The following is a 19,571-nucleotide window of genomic DNA, read 5'->3' as shown; positions in this document are numbered from 1 at the left end:
TGCTGCCATCTAAGCGCCGTCTTTTTCATGGACGCCCCTGCTTATTTCAGCAAGACAATGCCAAGCCACATTCAGCACGTGTTACAACAGCGTGGCTTCATAGTAAAAGAGTGCGGGTACTTTCCTGGCCCGCCTGCAGTCCAGACTTGTCTCACATTGAAAATGTGTGGCGCATTATGAAGCCTAAAATACGACAGCGGAGACCCCGGACTGTTGAACGACTGAAGCTCTACATAAAACAAGAATGGGAAAGAATTCCACTTTCAAAGCTTCAACAATTAGTTTCCTCAGTTCCCAATCGTTTATTGAGTGTTGTTAAAAGGAAAGGCCATGTAACACAGTGGTGAACATGCCCTTTCCCAACTACTTTGGCACGTGTTGCTGCCATGAAATTCTAAGTTAATTATTATTTGCAAAAAAAAAAAGTTTATGAGTTTGAACATCAAATATGTTGTCTTTGTAGTGCATTCAACTGAATATGGCTTGAAAAGGATTTGCAAATCATTGTATTCTGTTTATATTTACATCTAACACCATTTCCCAACTCATATGGAAACGGGGTTTGTATGTTTATGTGGTGTTTTATGAGCCCTCACATTCAGTGGATGTCAGCATGATGGGACATTGTTTACCAGACACTGGCTGGGTGAGGACACACAAGGCCCACGCAAAACAGGAACAGCATTCTTTCTACAAAACATCAATTCTGATGCACCATTAGATACTGAAGTGAATTAATTAAAGGCCTACTGAAAGCCACTACTAGCGACCACGCAGTCTGATAGTTTGTATATCAATGATGAAATCTTAACATTGCAACACATGCCAATACGGCCGGGTTAACTTATAAAGTGACATTTTACATTTCCCGGGAAACTTCCGCTTGAAAACAGCTAGGTATGATGACGTATGCACGTGACGTCAATGGTTGAAACGGAAGTATTGGGACACCATTGTATCCAATACAAAAAGCTCTGTTTTCATCATCCACAGTATTGTGGACATCTGTGTTGGTGAATCTTTTGCAATTTGTTTAATGAACAATGAAGACTGCAAAGATGAAAGCTGTAGGTGGGATCGGTGTTTTAGCGGCTGGCTGCAGCAACACAACCAGGAGGATTTTGAGTTGGATAGCAGACGCGCTATCCGACGCTAGCCGGCGACCGCATCGATGATCGGGTGAAGTCCTTCGTCGCGCCGTTGATCACTGGAACGCAGGTGAGCACGGGTGTTGATGAGCAATGAGGGCTGGCTGGCGTAGGTGGATAGCTAATGTTTTTATCATAGCTCTGTGAGGTCCCGTAGCTAAGTTACCTTCAATGGCGTCGTTAACAACAGTATTGCTAGGCTTCGACATTAACCGTGTGGTTACAGGTCCAGTGTTTGGTTCGGTGTCTCCTGATAGTAGTATTGTTGAACTTCTGTCTATTCTTCCAGTCAGGGGCTTATTTCTTTTGTTTCTATCTGCATTTAAGCACGATGCTATCACGTTAGCTCCGTAGCTAAAGTGCTTCACCGATGTATTGTCGTGGAGATAAAAGTCACTGTGAATGTCCATTTCGCGTTCTCGACTCTCATTTTCAAGAGGATATAGTATCCCAGGTGGTTTAAAATACAAATCCGTGATCCACAATAGAAAAAGGAGAGAGTGTGGAATCCAATGAGCCAGCTTGTACCTAAGTTACGATCAGAGCGAAAAAAGATACGTCCTGCACTGCACTCCAGTCCTTCACTCTCACGTTCCTCATCCACAAATCTTTCATCCTCGCTCAAATTAATGGGGTAATCTTCACTTTCTCTGTCTGAATCGCTCTCGCTGCTGGTGTAAACAATGGGGAAATGTGAGGAGCCTTTCAACCTGCGACGTCACGCTACTTCCGGTACAGGCAAGGCTTTTTTATCAGCGACCAAAAGTTGCGAACTTTATCGTCGATGTTCTCTACTAAATCCTTTCAGCAAAAATATGGCAATATTGTAAAATGATCAAGTATGACACATAAAATGGATCTGCTATCACCGTTTAAATAAAAAAAAAAATTCAGTAGGCCTTTAAATCGTATTATGTTTTGCTTATGGTGAAGGTTTACATTCAACTTGGAGAAAGCCAACGACCAAGTTGAAGTAAATAGTAGTATTTCAGTTTGAGCACATAATAAGATAAGGCCCCTTAGTTTGACATTCACAGGTGGGCTGGATCACTCCTCATAGGGAAGAGGCCCTAATTTGGACTTCGGAATGCAGAAGTGATAGCCCTATCCTTGAAGTCCTATCCTTGAGAAGAGACTACATGTCATAATTATTTCCCTTGAAGCAGAGACAAATGTGTGTGCGTGTGTGTGTGTGTGTGTGTGTGTGTGTGTGTGTGTGTGTGTGTGTGTGTGTGTGTGTGTGTGTGTGTGTGTTTGTGTGTGTGTGTGTGTGTGTGTGTGTGTTTGTGTGTGTGTGTGTGTGTGTGTGTGTGTGTGTGTGTGTGTGTGTGTGTGTTTATGTGTGTGTGGGTGTGTTTGTGTGTGTGTGTGTGTGTGTGTGTGTGTGTGTGTGTGTGTTTTGGAGGGGTCTAAAGTAATTATAGTGGGGGCTGTGTCCTAGTCAGCTTTATGCTTAGCAACACCCCTAGTGGAAGGTTCCAGTTTCTGGATCATCTGAGAGGTCACAGACATGTTCTCTTCTGGAGGAAGATGTAGGCTATTCTTGCCCTTTTCCAGCGAAAACGAAGGCGCATAGTACCTAAAAATAATAATAAATACCTTCCCTGTGATTGATAATATCTACATTCATCATTGCTGAAGGACTTGTGATGATACATGGAGTCCTTGGAGGTGAACTGGTAACGTCAACATGAAGGACTGAAATCATTTCTGAGTCCAACAATATTTTCTGTCTTATCAAAACCACCAAACTGAGAAATTACTTTCAAATAATTATTCCTTCTTCAAAAGCACGTCACCCTTTTTACTTTCATCTTCATCTTTGTGTAAACCTCAAAAATCAAAACAGGAGATTTGAGAGATTATACATAACATTTAAAAAAAAAATGTTGTGGATGGAAAATGAATATGAAGAAAACAAAAGTTATGGCAAATTCCATGGTACCTCATGGACCTGTGACTGTTAATGGAAATGAAATTGATGAAGTTAATGAATATATCTATCTGGGGCAGAGATTTAGCCTGAAAGAAAAGAGTCAAGAACAGGAGATAGGGAGGAGAATCAGATTGGGCTGGTGCCAATATGGAAAACTGAGCAACATCATGAGAGGAGAAATACCGTTAAGCCTAAAAAGAAAGGTCTTTAATCAATGCGTGTTACCAACCATGACATATGGAGCTGAAACCTGGGCATTGTCAAATAAAATGGAAAATAAAATAGCAGCAGCACAACACAACATGGAAAGAAATATGCTCGGAATCACATATAAAGACAGAAAAACAAATGAATGGGTGAGAAAACAAACGCAAGTCCAAGACATTATGAGAACTATCAAATGAAGTAAGTGGAAGTGGGCTGGACATATCAGTAGGACAACAGATAATAGATGGACTTCCCTAATGACATCATGGAGACCCATGGATGGGAGCAGAAATAGAGGAAGACAAAGAGTGAGATGGGGAGATGAAATAGACAAATATTGGGGAACAGTGCAGTGGCAGGGAGCAGCTAGAGATCCTTCACTATGGCACAAACATGCTGAGGCTTTCATCCAGCAGTGGACTGACAACGGCTGATGATGATGATGATCACATACAATCATTTCACAGAGGAGATCAAGCTTATTTTATTCCTTCATATTACTTACATTTCTTCCACACAACTCACATTTGTATTCACATCTGTATAATGGATGATAATGAATCAAAGCTGCTAAAATTGTTAATAACTAGATGACACAATGTTCTACAATCAGGCGTTCGGTTGTTTGTAATTTCAAGTATAGTATCTGCTGGAATAGGAAATCACATGTTCTGTAGGACTGTGTAAGGCAAGCCAACAGCCAGTTCTTATAAATAGTGGTCCATCTTTGTGGTTAGATAATAAATTATGAGCATAAAACACTATAAAACATGTGTGGCAGATAAAAAGAGCGAAAATAAGTGCATTAAAAACAATACTTTTTCATTATTTTCATATATACCTGATTAAAAGTCGAATACGGTTTATATATTTGGAAATATCATTTGTTGCCATGATTTTTGTGTGGGCACCATGAAAACATACATTTAGAATGAATCGTTCATGACTTGCCCATCACCATGACTCTTTGGCCCCGCCCCTAAGTGACGCATGCGTGGAGGATATGCGCTTTGCAGCAAAGTCCTCCTTTACTCCACACACGCTTCTAAGCCTCGCTACTAACTACACTTTATTCATCCTCCGTGTCAGGATAAACTCCACTCGTCTCACTCAACTTTGGACATTATTAGGCCCGCTTAGCTTGCTACTTGTTTTAGCGCGCTAGTTAGCTTTGCATACTAGTTGTTTTAGCGCGCTAGTTAGCTTAACATGCTAGTTAGCTTAGCTTGTTAGCTGCTAACAAAGAGACGAGGATTTGATCAACACATCGCTTAGTTAAGATCAAGTGTGAGTGTAAAGTGTTGTGATTGTGTGAAAATGTGTGAAAGAACGATAGCAGAGTACAAAGAGGAACTTTCTCGGATGAAAGAAGACAACAAAAGACTACGTCAACTACTGGACGCTGTTTTCAAGAAACCTCAAGTTGTGTTACACAGAACAGGTTTGTTTACTTCTTACTCTCACATGTTTACTAACTTTATATTTCATCATGAACATGACGTGTTAGATTAATTGTGATTAATAGGTGTACTCAGACACAAGCCTTTTCAGCCTCTGTGGACCACTGGAGGGCGGCATTAGGGTTGCAGACCCCAAAGCGATATCGACTGACCCTTATAGCGATAGCTAGCCTACTGGTGAAAGCCACAAAGTATGCTTACACATATTGACACACATAAGAAAAACACTAACCTTATGACGGATGCTTTTGCAATGGTAATTTGATCTTTCACAACACCTAGTGGCCACAATAATTCATTAAGTCAAGCTCATGGCGCAGAAAGTTGAATGATGCGGACACCTTTGTTACTGGTTACTTTCTATCAGACTTCTGTTTTGGAGACTTTGTGTACGTATTAAGCAACTATAATTATTTGATATGCTTAAATGTGCAGTTTTAGCTTAGCTGTTGTGTAGCTGCTAGCTCCTACAGCAGGTGTGTCCAAAGTGCAGCCCATAGCTATGTTTTTAACCGACAACGGGGAGTGTTGAAAATGTGGTATTTGCGTGTCGGTCCAATCAGCCGCAGCTACGCCCTGTTTCGTCATTGGACCTAAGTCTTTGGCTTGGTAGGCGGGTACGAGCCTACCAAGCCAGGTGGTACGAGCATGGAGGAGCCTTTGTAGTGGTGTCGCAGCTTGGTGGTCGTGCCGTCAGGTAACACCAGGAAGGTTCCTTCTGCTGCTTTTTTCTCCCTGGACTCTGACTTCATATCTGGTGTTGTCCTTCAGACCTGGGCCAAGAAGCCACATAAACAGTGGCAAGAATGTGGGTGATAAGAGTGTATGTGCGTGGGCATGAACTTGCACCCAGTTTCAACTGGAACTCAGGACATATGATTAGTTGCACGGCCTATTCTAATCTATATTAAACATTTATTAATCACTTCATCCTTTATTATCTTAATTATATCCCAACTTAAAAATGAGTGACTTATTCTAGTCCATTTGTAAATAAATAGTTTTCCTAAATTATAGTCTCCTCACTTTAACCAGACAGTCATTAGGACAAAAGACCCTGGGAGGACTTTGCCCTTTAAAAGGGAAAGTCCGAAAAAGTCATCATACCGAGAGGTTTTCAGCCGGATATTTCCCGGGAAATTTGAAATTGCAATTTTTAAGTTAAAGGCCTACTGAAAGCCACTACTAGCGACCACGCAGTGTGATAGTTTATACATTAATGATGAAATCTTAACATTGCAACACATGCCAATACGGCCGGGTTAACTTATAAAGTGACATTTTAAATTTCCAGAAAACACTTCCGGTTGAAAAAACATTCGGAGAATGACATATTGCACGTGACGTAGCCCGGGGAACAGAGGTATGCCTTCCCCATTGAATACAATACAAAAAAGCTCTGTTTTCATTTCATAATTCCACAGTATTCTGGACATCTGTGTTGGTGAATCTTTTGCAATTTGTTTAATGAACAATGGAGGCTGCAAAGAAGAACGTTGTAGGTGGGATCGGTGTATAGCGGCTGGCTGTAGCAACACAACAAGGATTACTCACTTGGATAGCAGACGCGCTAGCCGATGCTAACCGGCCACCGCACGGATGATCGGGTGAAGTCCTTCGTCGCGCCGTCGATCGCTGGAACGCAGGTGAGCACGGGTGTTGGTGAGCTGGGCAGATGAGGGCTGGCTGGCGTAGGTGGAGCGCTAATGTTTTTATCATAGCTCTGTGAGGTCCGGTTGCTAAGTTGCTAAGTCAGCCTTAGCGTCGTTAGCAACAGCATTGTTAAGCTTTGCCAGGCTGAGATCTATTAACCGTGTAGTTACATGTACATGGTTTAATAGTATTGTTGATCTTCTGTCTATCCTTCCAGTCAGGGATTTATTTATTTTGCTTCTATCTGCATTTGAGACAGATGCTATCACGTTAGCTCAGTAGCTAAAGAGCTTCGTCGATGTATTGTCGTGGAGATAAAAGTCACTGTGAATGTCCATTTCGCGTTCTCGACTCTCATTTTCAAGAGGATATAGTATCCCAGGTGGTTTAAAATACAAATCCGTGATCCACAATAGAAAAAGGAGAGAGTGTGGAATCCAATGAGCCAGCTTGTACCTAAGTTACGGTCAGAGCGAAAAAAGATACATCCTGCACTGCACTCTAATCCTTCACTCTGACGTTCCTCATCTACAAATCTTTCATCCTGGCTCAAATTAGTGGGGTAATCGTCGCTTTCTCGGTCCGAATCGCTCTCGCTGCTGGTGTAAACAATGTGCAAATGTGAGGAGCCTTTCAACCTGCGACGTCACGCTACTTCCGGTACAGGCAAGGCTTTTTTATCAGCGACCAAAACTTTATCGTCGATGTTCTCTACTAAATCCTTTCAGCAAAAATATGGCAATATCGCGAAATGATCAAGTATGACACATAGAATGGATCTGCTATCCCCGTTTAAATAAGAACATTTCATTTCAGTAGGCCTTTAAAAGGGAAAGCCTGAAAAAGGACAGTATTAAGATGAATTAATCACATTTGCTATCAGGCATTTTATTATTAATATATTATGTTCTTGTTACTTGGGGCGGTATAGCTCGGTTGGTAGGGTGAGCGTGCCAGCAACTTGAGGGTTCCAGGTTCAATCCCAGCTTCTGCCATCCTAGTCACTGCCGTTGTGTCCTTGGGCAAGACACTTTACCCACCTGCTCCCTGTGCCACCCACACTGCTTTAAATGTAACTTAGGTATTGGGTTTCACTATGTAAAGCGCTTTGAGTCACTAGAGAAAAGCGCTATCTAAATATAATTCACTTCACATGATATCTTGTTGTTCTATTTTCTCATTTCAAGGGGAACTGCACTTTTTGGAATCTTTTACAGTCCCTATGTAAGTTAAAGTTAAGGTCCCAACGGTAGTCACACACTTGGTGTGGTGAAATGATCCTCTGCATTTGACCCATCCCCAAGTTCACCCCCTGGGAGGTGAGGGCAGCGAAGGCCGCGCTCGGGAATCATTTGGTGATTTAACCCCCAACCTTTGATGCTGAGTGCCAAGCAAGGAGGCAATGGGTCCCGTTTTTATAGTCTTTGGTATGACTCGGCCAGGATTGGAACTCACGTCTTTCCAGTGTCAGGGCAGACACTCTAACCACAAGGCCACTGAGCAGGTCAATGGTTAATGCATCTGTAGTAGAATGTCAAAATCTTAAACAGGAACAAAAAACAATTTATCACAAGAGTTTTATTTAGTCATAATCAAATGGTACAAGGTTGGATGGAATTGCCATGCACACAGACAGTTTTTCCGGAGAAACTACGGTGGTCTCTTCCTGAGCAGGAAAAAAAGGAAAGCTCAGACTTGGTCTAACTTTGGTTATTTATACGCTCCCTGGTGGGTCAAGGGCCAGCATAACGAACAATCAAGATATCTTGGACAATGTCAGGGCGACCTGCCTGACATGTCATGTCCTCCCTAATGCATTCCTACCTCGCTCTCTCTCTCCGGACTTTGGCAGACACGTCTACATGCTTGGCAATCTTCTCCTTCCAGCTTTATACATCAACCAAATAACAAAAGGGCAGAAATTCCACTACACATCCTCAATAGAAAATAAACCTTAGCAAAAGTTAGCTAATAATTGAGTCATTGGTAGCCGCTCTATTCTGCCTATAAAGTGCTCTAAATATCATCCTAAAACCTTCAACATTTTAAATACACACTAAGTATATATGTAATGTAGTAACATTCTTAATAACATGTCATATTTACATATCTTGCTCATTTTAAGCATACAATGTCTGCTCTCACTGGGATGCCGACTGATGGGATGTTCATATCTTCCCGTTTAGATGAAGAATTAATCCTCACAAAGGGTAAAAAAGGATGGGTGCAAAAGAGCGTATTTTTGTGTCTTTCTTGCCATCTCCAGGTCTAAGTTGGATGTCAAAGTTCACCAAGTTCTCCAGTTTATGTCCACAACCTTCACCATATAAGTGAGAAGCATGATTTGTAATCTAGAATTAGCTTTCACCATCTTAGAGGCGAGAAAGCAGCTCAGTATGTCAATATAGCAACATAAGCTAGTTACTTCTGTGATCAATGCGCCGCTAAAAGTAGGTCCTTAATGTTAGCGCTTATAATAACAATATCGCTAATACTTGGTTATTATTCAGGTCACAAAATGTAAATGGAGTATTGTTGGCAGTTTTTGGATGGTTATTTGGAGGACTTTGTGGGTCTAATAGAGGAGCTCCCATTGACTCCAATGTTAGCTGATTTTTGCTCATGTTTATTTACTAATTAGAATTCATAAAAATGTAAAACATATGTCTTACATAAAGATTGTGAATGGTAGGCGACATTTTAAAAAAGTGCAGTTTCCTTTGAATTTGTCAGTTAAGTAAACAGTCCTTCAAATTAAAGATGACAAACAATTGAGGTTGTTTATATATATTATCCACAATGAAGTTACAGTAAAACTAAGCACACAAGGGAAAGTACATTCATATACACATGAAGTACACATATGTGTATGAATCATGTTAACCACCAGAATATCGTCTCGTTCTCCTAAAGCCAATATCAAGTATCCTTTGGTGAGCTGACCGTATCGTCACACCCTTAGTTAAAAGCACACCATCCCCATGACATGACACTTCCACGTGATGTAGAACAGGAGTACCACATTTTAAACATATACACTAAGGGTGTAACGGTACACAACAATTTCAGGTTCGGTACGTACCTCGGTTTAGAGGTCACGGTTCGGTTAATTTTTGGTACGGTAAGAAATCAACAAAATATACATTTTCTGGTTATTTATTTACCAAAATTTGTAAACAATGGCTTTATCCTTTTAACATTGCTTTAAAATAGCTGTGTGTGTGATGGATGTGAGCCACCACTAGGCTGATCAGTGCAACAGCAGGCAGTCATGAATGCTAAGCATAACAATAACATACATATACACACAGGGTCCATTGCCAGGGTTCATGTGGTCAACATATATCAATCAATCAATGTTTATTTATATAGCCCTAAATCACAAGTGTCTCAAAGGGCTGCACAAGCCACAACAACATCCTCGGTTAAGAGCCCACAAAAGAGCAAGGAAAAACTCACAACCCAGTGGGAAGTCGATGTGAATGAGAGGACCGCAGATGTGGGTGACCCCCCCCCCCCCCCCCCCTCTAGGGGAGACCGGATGCAATGGAAGTCGAGTGGGTCTAGTATAATATTGTGAAAGTCCAGTCCATAGTGGATCTAACATAATAGTGAGAGTCCAGTCCATAGCGGGGCCAGCCGGAGACCATCCCAAGCGGAGACGGGTCAGCAGCGCAGAGATGTCCCCAACTGATGCACAGGCGATCGGTCCACCCCGGGTCCCGACTCTGGACAGATACACATATATATATATATATATATATATATAAAATGAAAACTAAATAAGATAAGACTCAGACTTGGTTTCTTAACAAAACCTTTCTACATATAAAGTGCAACATTAAACTGCTTCAAGTTGTTGCTCAGATTAAATAAAATGACTTTTCTTCTACATACAAAAAGTGCAACATTAAACAGTTTCAAGTCAACTCATCCTCAGATTAACTTTTCTTTTCCCCCCTCAGCCTTTAACCCTGGTGACTTTCACTCAATCTTCATGTTTTCTGCCAGAAAAATCAGTTTATCCACATTGTCTGCAGAAAGAGCAGACCTGCTTGCAGTTACAATGTCACCAGCTGGGGAAAATACCCTTTCGCTGTGCACGGAGGTAGCAGGTATGGCGAGGTAGTGCCTGGCTAACTTGGCAGTAAGGGGATATACGGGCTCATTGTTCTTCCACCATAGAAGTGGCTCAAAATATAGTTTTTAATGCAATATGGTCTTAAAGCTGCTGCTATAAAAACACCAACGGCATTCGTTATTGCTTTAGCCCTGCCTGACTCGCAGAGGAGAGGCTGCTTGAACGTGGTGGTAGCTGTGTTTGTTCGTTTTTCTCTTCGTTGAAGCGATGTTATCCATTGTTGTATCGCACCGCGAAGCCGAAGTGTTCCCAAACGGGAGATCTTAACGAGGCAAGAGGGTCTTCCAGCTCTGGCTTTTACATGTTGTAGTAGCCCGGTCGCTGCTAGCATGCTGTGTGTTGTGCCTCGGTGTGCATTGTTTACACAACGTGCGGTGCGCTACTTAATATGTTCCTGTGGAAACTCGTTCGGTACACCTCCGAACCAAACCGAACCCCCCGTACCGAAACTGTTCAATACAAATACACGTACCGTTACACCCTTAATACACACACATCTGAAGAATATAAAAAATAAATATATTTGGTGGGCCAAACAAAATGACTCGGCGAACCAATGTTTGGTATGGGCGATATGACCTAAAATCTATATCTTAATAACAATATATGTCACGATATATCATTTGGTATAGGATTGATAATAGAAGAATTTCAAAACTGGTTACAAAGGCTCCTAATTTGGCAGCTGACATATGCAGTAACATATTGTGTCATTTCTAATAGTATTATTTTGTCGAAACAATTATTATTAATGTACTTGTTTATTTACTGTTAATATCTGGTTACTTTCTTTGAGAAAATAATACTGGAAATGATGTAATATTTTACTGCATATTTCAGCAACTAAATTAGGAGCCTGTGCAGCCTGTTTTAAAATGGTTCTATTAGTAATTCTATATGAAATAATATATCGCAAAATCAATTTTAAACCATATCGTCTATCCATAGTAAAAAGTCCTGTCGTCCTGGTTTGTTTTTATTGTCCTGTGTATAATGTTGTAAAGAGCAGCGTGTTTGTGCGTCACTGAGATTTTAAGACAGTTCATACGATAACTTGTTTTTCCTAAGTGCATGTAAAAGTACTGAATGCATTGTGTGACTGAGCAGAGATGGTGTGCTTGTCTTGCAGACGTCTGTGAAGATTATCTTCACTCTGATCAACAGCAGTGGAGCTTCAGGATGGAATACTCACTCATCCCCCATTTTAAAGAGGAAGAGGTGGATCCACTGACCCCTCACGTTAAGGAAGAAGAGGAGGACCCACTGACCCCTCACATTAAAGAGGAAGAGGAGGAACACAGCATCAGTCAGCATGTTGAAGGAGTGGAGGAGGTTGATGTCACCAAGATGCCAGTGACTGGTGTCCCTGTGAAGAGTGAAGGTGATGAGGTCAAAGGTGAGAGTGAGGAGAAGAGAAGCAGCAGCTCAACACAACACATGACAACAGAAGCTGATGGAGACCACTGTGGAGGATCACAAGCAGACAAGATCTTAGCTCCACTATCAGATAGTGAGGACACAACGTCACACTCTCCTGACACTGATGATGAACACTCTAAACATGATAAGACATGTCACACTGACAACACTCACTTCACATGTTCTCACTGTCACACAACCTTTAAATATCCTAGTTATTTGAAAAGTACACATGAGAACACACACTGGAGAAAGACCTTTTTCATGTTCAATCTGCGGTAAAGATTTTACTCGAAAGTAACATTTCCAAAATGGGACTCATTACCTCCCCGCTTGGCACTCAGCATCAAGGGTTGGAATTGGGGGTTAAATCACCATAAAAACTATTCCCAGGCGCGGCCACCGCTGCTGCTCACTGCTCCCCTTATCTCCCAGGGGGGTGATCAAGGGTGATGGGTCAAATGCAGAGAATAATCTGGCCACACGTAGTGTGTGTGTGACAATCATTGGTACTTTAATTTTTTAATGTGGCAGTGATTGTGGAAAAAACAAAGCCTGATCTAAAGATGACATCTTGATCTCATACCATCTCAAACCAATTGGTCGTTCATTATTAAGTGAAATGTCTTAAAGTCGCTTAAATTCGTCTTTAACCAAGCAACACTATGTTTTATCCAGTTACTTGATTAATCGTAAACTATTCCAGTAGAACACTTGATTAATAACATTTTCAATAGCCACAGCCCTATATTTCATGTACGATTTAATATTTAGCATGTAGGAGTTAAAATGTGTTTTGTTTGTGTCCTGTAGACATCCATCAGCTGATTGGACACCAAGAAGAATGTCTCCCTCATCTGCAGGGGGACAGTTTCACTTTAGAGGATCCACAGCCCTCACATTTTAAAGGGGACAAGGAGGATCCACAGCCCCCTTATTTTAAAGAGGAAGAGGAGGGAGAGTGTGTTGTAGGGCAGGAGGAGGATGATGTCATGACTGTTGTCTCTGTGAAGACTGAAGAGCATGAAGACAAAGCACGTGAGTCCTCACAGCTTCATCACAGTCCAAGTAAGCACATATCATTTTATTCTCAGGGCATTCAATCCATCACAACTGGACTGTTCACTTTGTCTTAGAAGACTCATCCAAGTAGGCTTCATCACTTCATGCTCATACACTTCAAGTCTTAAATCTAATCACTGCAATTTAGAGGGGAACTGCACTTTTTGGGGGAATTTTTCTATCGTTCACAATCATTATAAAAGACATGAGGGTGAATATATTTAAAAAAAAATCACATTCTAGCTAGGGCTGGGCAATATGGCCTTTTATTAATATGTGGATATGTTTAGGCCATGTCACGATACACCATATATATGTGGATATGTTTAGTCCATGTCACGATACACCATATATATGTGGATATGTTTAGTCCATGTCACCATACACCATATATATATGGATATGTTTAGGCCATGTCACGATACACCATATATATGTGGATATGTTTAGTCCATGTCACGATACACCATATATATGTGGATATGTTTAGTCCATGTCACCATACACCATATATATGTGGATATGTTTAGGCCATGTCACGATACACCATATATATGTGGATATGTTTAGTCCATGTCACCATACACCATATATATGTGGATATGTTTAGTCCATGTCACGATACACCATATATATGTGGATATGTTTAGGCCATGTCACGATACACCATATATATGTGGATATGTTTAGGCCATGTCACGATACACCATATATATGTGGATATGTTTAGGCCATGTCACGATACACCATATATATGTGGATATGTTTAGTCCATGTCACGATACACCATATATATGTGGATATGTTTAGTCCATGTCACCATACACCATATATATGTGGATATGTTTAGGCCATGTCACGATACACCATATATATGTGGATATGTTTAGTCCATGTCACGATACACCATATATATGTGGATATGTTTAGTCCATGTCACGATACACCATATATATGTGGATATGTTTAGGCCATGTCACGATACACCATATATATGTGGATATGTTTAGTCCATGTCACGATACACCATATATATGTGGATATGTTTAGTCCATGTCACCATACACCATATATATGTGGATATGTTTAGGCCATGTCACGATACACCATATATATGTGGATATGTTTAGTCCATGTCACGATACACCATATATATGTGGATATGTTTAGGCCATGTCACGATACACCATATATATGTGGATATGTTTAGGCCATGTCACGATACACCATATATATGTGGATATGTTTAGTCCATGTCACGATACACCATATATATGTGGATATGTTTAGGCCATGTCACGATACACCATATATATGTGGATATGTTTAGTCCATGTCACGATACACCATATATATGTGGATATGTTTAGGCCATGTCACGATACACCATATATATGTGGATATGTTTAGGCCATGTCACGATACACCATATATATGTGGATATGTTTAGTCCATGTCACGATACACCATATATATGTGGATATGTTTAGGCCATGTCACGATACACCATATATATGTGGATATGTTTAGGCCATGTCACGATACACCATATATATGTGGATATGTTTAGGCCATGTCACGATACACCATATATATGTGGATATGTTTAGTCCATGTCACCATACACCATATATATGTGGATATGTTTAGTCCATGTCACGATACACCATATATATGTGGATATGTTTAGTCCATGTCACGATACACCATATATATGTGGATATGTTTAGTCCATGTCACCATACACCATATATATGTGGATATGTTTAGTCCATGTCACCATACACCATATATATGTGGATATGTTTAGTCCATGTCACCATACACCATATATATGTGGATATGTTTAGGCCATGTCACAGAGATGTTGACATGCAGAGTTTCAAGCACTCTTCATTCTCTAGCAGGTGACTTTTCAAATGATGCTACATTAGCAGTGCTGCTACTTTTTGTAGCAACGCTTTTGCCGCATACCTGTTCACCATTTACCCGCTAGAAGCCAAACCACCGCCAGACGATGGACCCCCTGCTGTTTGTCTTGGGAATTAATTATTTGGGGGACGGCGTGGTGAAATTGGGAGAGTGGCCGTGCCAGCAATCTGAGGGTTTCTGGTTCAATCCCTACCTTCTACCATCCTTGTCACGTCCGTTGTGTCCTTGGGCAAGACACTTCACCCTTGCTCCTGATGGGTGCTGGTTAGCGCCTTGCATGGCAGCTCCCGCCATCAGTGTGTGAATGTGTGTGTGAATGTGGAAATAGTGTCAAAGCACTTTGAGTACCTTGAAGGTAGAAAAGCGTTTTGGATTTAGTTTTTTGTAATTGGTTTTCAATCTTCATTATTTACTTCAAGTTATTACGAGATCTCTCTCTCTCTCTCTCTCTCTCTCTCTCTCTCTCTCTCTCTCTCTCTCTCTCTCTATATATATATATATATATATATATATATATATATATATATATATATATATATATATATATATATATATATATATACATATACATACATACATACATACATTGTTTTGATTAATTTCAATATCTTACATACACATGTTATTACATATGTTGACCAGATGTTGAGATATTTGCTAGGAGTCCATATTGGTTCTCCACCAGCGTCCCACTTTTGTAGATAAATAAATCTAATCAGCTATTGAATAGTTTATCCATGATTTTGTAGAATGGTGGAAGTAATGAAACTGGTGTGTAGTTAGTAAACTGGTGTATGTCTCCATTCTTATAAATTGGTACGACTTTTGCAATTTTCATTTTGTCAGGGAATTTGCCGGTTAGAAATGATACGTTGCTGATATATGTCAGAGGTTCTGAAATGTCTTCTATAACCTTTTTTATGGTTACCATATCTATTCCATGACAGTCGCTTGAGGTCTTGGATTTACAATGTTTTACAATTTGGATTATTTCTTCTTTTGTCACGTTCTTAAGAAACATGGAATTGGGATTTCTGTCTATGAGCTCACTCAAGTCCTCAACTGATCCATCATCTGCATTTGGAAAGCTTTGATCCAGATTTGTTCCCATATTAACAAAATAATCATTAAAACGTTCAACTATTTGGTTCATATTGTCATTTTTTGTATTTCCATGTAGAAAGTACTGGGGGTAATCTTTCTTAGCAGCATTTTTAATGATGCTATTTAGGATGTTGCTCTCATGTTGTTTCTGTTCTTCTTTAATAATTGTCTGTAGTATTCCTTCTTACATGTTCCTAGTATACCAATTAGCTGGTTTTTATATTTATTATACTTATTTTCTGCCTCTATAGATGTCTGTGTTATTAATATTCCATATAATGTCTTTTTTTGTGACAAGCATTTTTCAGTCCTTTTGTCATCCATGGTTGGTTGTTTTTCTTTTGCTTCTTACTAACTTCTTTCCATGGACAACATAAACATTGATATTATACATGTGGGCCAACATATATAAATGCTGTTAAATGTAGCTTTGATGTGGCAAGCTACTTTTGCAGTGTAGCTTGTAGTGTAGCGTGCTCCAATTGTCTGAGGATAGCTTAGCTCCATTTAATTGAGAGTAACTTGTAGCTTAGCTTACTACATTGTCCAGGTAGCTTGCCCATCACTGTCTATTTGGCCTAGCTCACATGTCAATAGTTTGAATACTGCAAACTTCAATACAGTAACACCTCATTTGTTCTGCAGATGTCCAGCAGGTGTCAGCGGGGAGTCATGAAGAGGAGTGGCACACCAGTGTGGGACAGAAGGAGCTACAGGCCCCCTCCCACATTAAAGAGGAGCAGCTTCATGATTTAAGATGAAGCTCAGTCCTTACAGCTTCATCACAGTCAAAGTGAGGAGAACAGAGGGGCGGAGCTTGTAAGTCAACACATCACAGAAGCTGATGGAGAGCATTGTGAAGATATAAAGTCAGAACCAGACAGCATCTTTGCTCCACTGTCAGACATGGACCACATGATGTCACACTCTTCTGATCACAGTGACCACATCCAAAAACCTTTGGAGAGTCAAAATGACTCTAAAGGTGATACGAGACATCACACTAACAACAAACACTTTGACTGCTCTCAATGTGGGAAATCATTTAGACACAAGAGTCATTTTACAGAACACACGAGAATACATACTGGAGAGAAACCTTTTACTTGCTCCGTTTGTGAGAAGAGTTTCCTAAGGAAGGGTGACATGACCAAACACATTAGGAGGTCACACACTGGAGATAAACCTTTTCCTTGCTCAGCTTGTGCTAAAAGATTCAACACTAAGAATGACATGACCAGACACATGAGAACACACACTGGTGAAAAAACTTTTGCTTGCTCAGTTTGTGCTAAAAGATTCAACGCTAAGAAGGAAATTATATTACACATGAGTACACACACAGGTGAGAAACCTTTTACTTGCTCTGTTTGTAAGAAGAGTTTCTCCAGAAAGCAAAGCATGACCACACACATGAGAACACACACTGTAAAGAAACCTTTCCTTGCTCAGCTTGTTCTAAAAGATTCAACACCAAGAAACACATTATATTACACATGAGAACACACACAGGTGAGAAACCTTTTACTTGCTCTGTTTGTAAGAAGAGTTTCTCCAGAAAAGACAACATGACCACACACATGAGAATACACACTGGAGAGAAACCGTTTAGTTGCACTGTGTGTGATAAGATGTTCAGGTTTAAGAATCAGGTGAGTAAACACAAGTGTGTAACAGTCATGGAAGCTGCAGGGATTTAAAAAGACTTAAACTGTGATTGTGCTAAATGTAGTTTAAAAACACAGCATGTTTAATAAGAATGTATATTTGATGTTGTATGTAGTGCTTCTCATCTTCTAGTCTTATATGTTGTCCTGTACTTACTTTTTAAGTTGTGTGCATGTATGTAATATTATATATGTAGCTACTTTTTTATTCTATTTTCTCATTGTGAAAGAGAGGACATTTTATTTTTTTAATTTGTTTTTTTTCACACATTTTTCCCATTGCATTTTATTGATGTTATTATCCAATTAAAAGTATGAATGAATAAAATGGTTCACACAATGTGGACTCTGGTAGATTAGCAGCATTGTTACATCATGGATGTTAACTACTGCAAAACATCAACAAAGAAGAAAAATGCTGAAGTTAGCAACACATCACTGAACTTTAGAGCCATCGTGAGTGGAGTTGCTTGTTTTTATTGCTGCATTTCTACTTATTTCACCTCACATCTTCACTTTTAATACTAAAGTCTTCTTCACATATATTGTTGTAGGCTTCTAACATTTATGTTTCTGATGTGTGTGTAGTCTGTGGAAAGGGTTGTTGTCCCTTGTGGATCCAATTGTTCACTTGCACATGTACATCTTCATCATCATCATCATCATCACCGGCCCAATACTGGATGAAACCTTAGCATTAATGTTTTAATATAAGTGTGACCTCAATATTCCTTGATAATAAGACTAAAAATACAGATTTAAGTTCTGTATTAGAGTGCTTCATGTAGTACTCCAACTCGCCACACTGAGAAGTGGGGGCGATCATGAGCTAGCAGATGCATGTTGCTATCATGTTTTATCAGCGAGGAAGACAGCATTTGTGTTTACTTTTTGTCAGATCCAAGTTTTAATGCTCTGCTGAATAAATGAATGACTATGGCTGCCAATATGGAGGATTATATATATATTTAACATCAAATACTTCTCTTAACAGGTAGAAAAATGACACCACAATAAAAGTGAAACAGCAGTAGGACTCAGTAAATATTTTATTAATTGACTAATTAATGAACTATAAAGAGTAACATGACAGTGGATATTTCACAAGAGTTCAGTAAAAAGTGTAAAATGGGAATGCTACATAAAATGCTTAACATAGACTGATACTGATACTGTGTCATCATTTATTTGTCCTAACATTATTTTGGAATATAAATTGATGTCTCTCTTTAAAAGAAGTGCAGAATATATCACCTAAAATACGAAAATGTAATAAATAAATACAAAAGGATAAAACAAGAAATAACAAAACAACCAAGAAATCCTGCCTGACTGGATTTGAACGCCAAGGAGTAAAAATATGTTTTTATATTGAAATAGTGTCAGAGACTGGGAGGATCTAATAGATAGTGGAAGGTTGTTCCACAGTCTGGGCCCTGACACTGAGAAGGATCCATCTCCTCTGGTTTTTAGCCTAGTTTTTGGGACAGCCAGGAGGAGCTGGTCTGAAGACCTCAGGGTCCTGCTGGTGCAATAAGGCTGCAGCAGTTCAATAAGATAGGGCGGGGCTTCTTGGTGTAAGCATTTAAAAACAATAAGTACAATTCTAAATCGAAGGGAAGCCAGTACAGGGGTAATGTGCTCATGTCGTTTGGTTTTGGTTAAAAGACGAGCAGCAGAGTTCTGCAAGCGCTGCAGTCTCTGGAGAGAGTCCTGATCCAACTTACGATTCAGTTCTGAAATGGCCACAGTCTGTGTTCCCACAGCCCGACCCATGTCTTCCATTGTGACGGGCAGCCTTTGGGCTCCTTGAATGTCTGCCATCGTCCACCGAATTTGAGG

The 19,571-nt window shown here is 40.0% G+C and overlaps 2 protein-coding genes across 4 annotated transcripts in view; one reads left to right on the top strand and one right to left on the bottom strand.

Annotated features, from left to right (window-relative positions):
* Positions 1–19,571, bottom strand: part of LOC133636327 (zinc finger protein 37-like) — a 497,781-nt gene that overhangs the window by 472,775 nt on the left and 5,435 nt on the right. The gene's annotated exons all lie outside the window — the stretch shown is intronic.
* Positions 4,272–18,819, top strand: LOC133636348 (uncharacterized). 3 transcript variants are annotated; one of them, XR_009822224.1, is made up of 5 exons: positions 4,272–4,732; positions 11,675–11,941; positions 12,778–13,032; positions 16,708–17,323; positions 17,408–18,819. XR_009822224.1 is itself a non-coding variant. In XM_062030320.1 (4 exons), exons 1-4 carry the CDS (start codon positions 4,609–4,611, stop codon positions 16,821–16,823), a joined length of 732 nt encoding a protein of 243 aa, XP_061886304.1. In that variant the 5' UTR covers positions 4,272–4,608; the 3' UTR covers positions 16,824–18,817. The 3 variants fall into 3 exon arrangements, 2 of the variants coding, with proteins under 2 accessions (XP_061886304.1, XP_061886302.1); XM_062030320.1 differs by having other exon boundaries at positions 12,778–13,002; positions 16,708–18,817; XM_062030318.1 differs by having other exon boundaries at positions 16,708–18,817.

Source organism: Entelurus aequoreus, linkage group LG20 (genome assembly GCF_033978785.1).
Source record: "Entelurus aequoreus isolate RoL-2023_Sb linkage group LG20, RoL_Eaeq_v1.1, whole genome shotgun sequence".
Lineage (NCBI taxonomy): Eukaryota > Metazoa > Chordata > Actinopteri > Syngnathiformes > Syngnathidae > Entelurus > Entelurus aequoreus.
Note: the sequence above shows the minus strand (reverse complement) of the source record. Positions and strands in the feature narration are given on the sequence as shown.

Coding starts and splice junctions, on each gene's coding strand:
- LOC133636348 (XM_062030318.1), top strand. CDS start 4,609: ATGTGTGAAAGAACGATAGCAGAGTACAAAGAGGAACTTTCTCGGATG. Junction 4,733..11,674: donor AGTTGTGTTACACAGAACAG/GTTTGTTTACTT, acceptor CTTGTCTTGCAG/ACGTCTGTGAAGATTATCTT. Junction 13,033..16,707: donor ACAGCTTCATCACAGTCCAA/GTAAGCACATAT, acceptor TTTGTTCTGCAG/ATGTCCAGCAGGTGTCAGCG.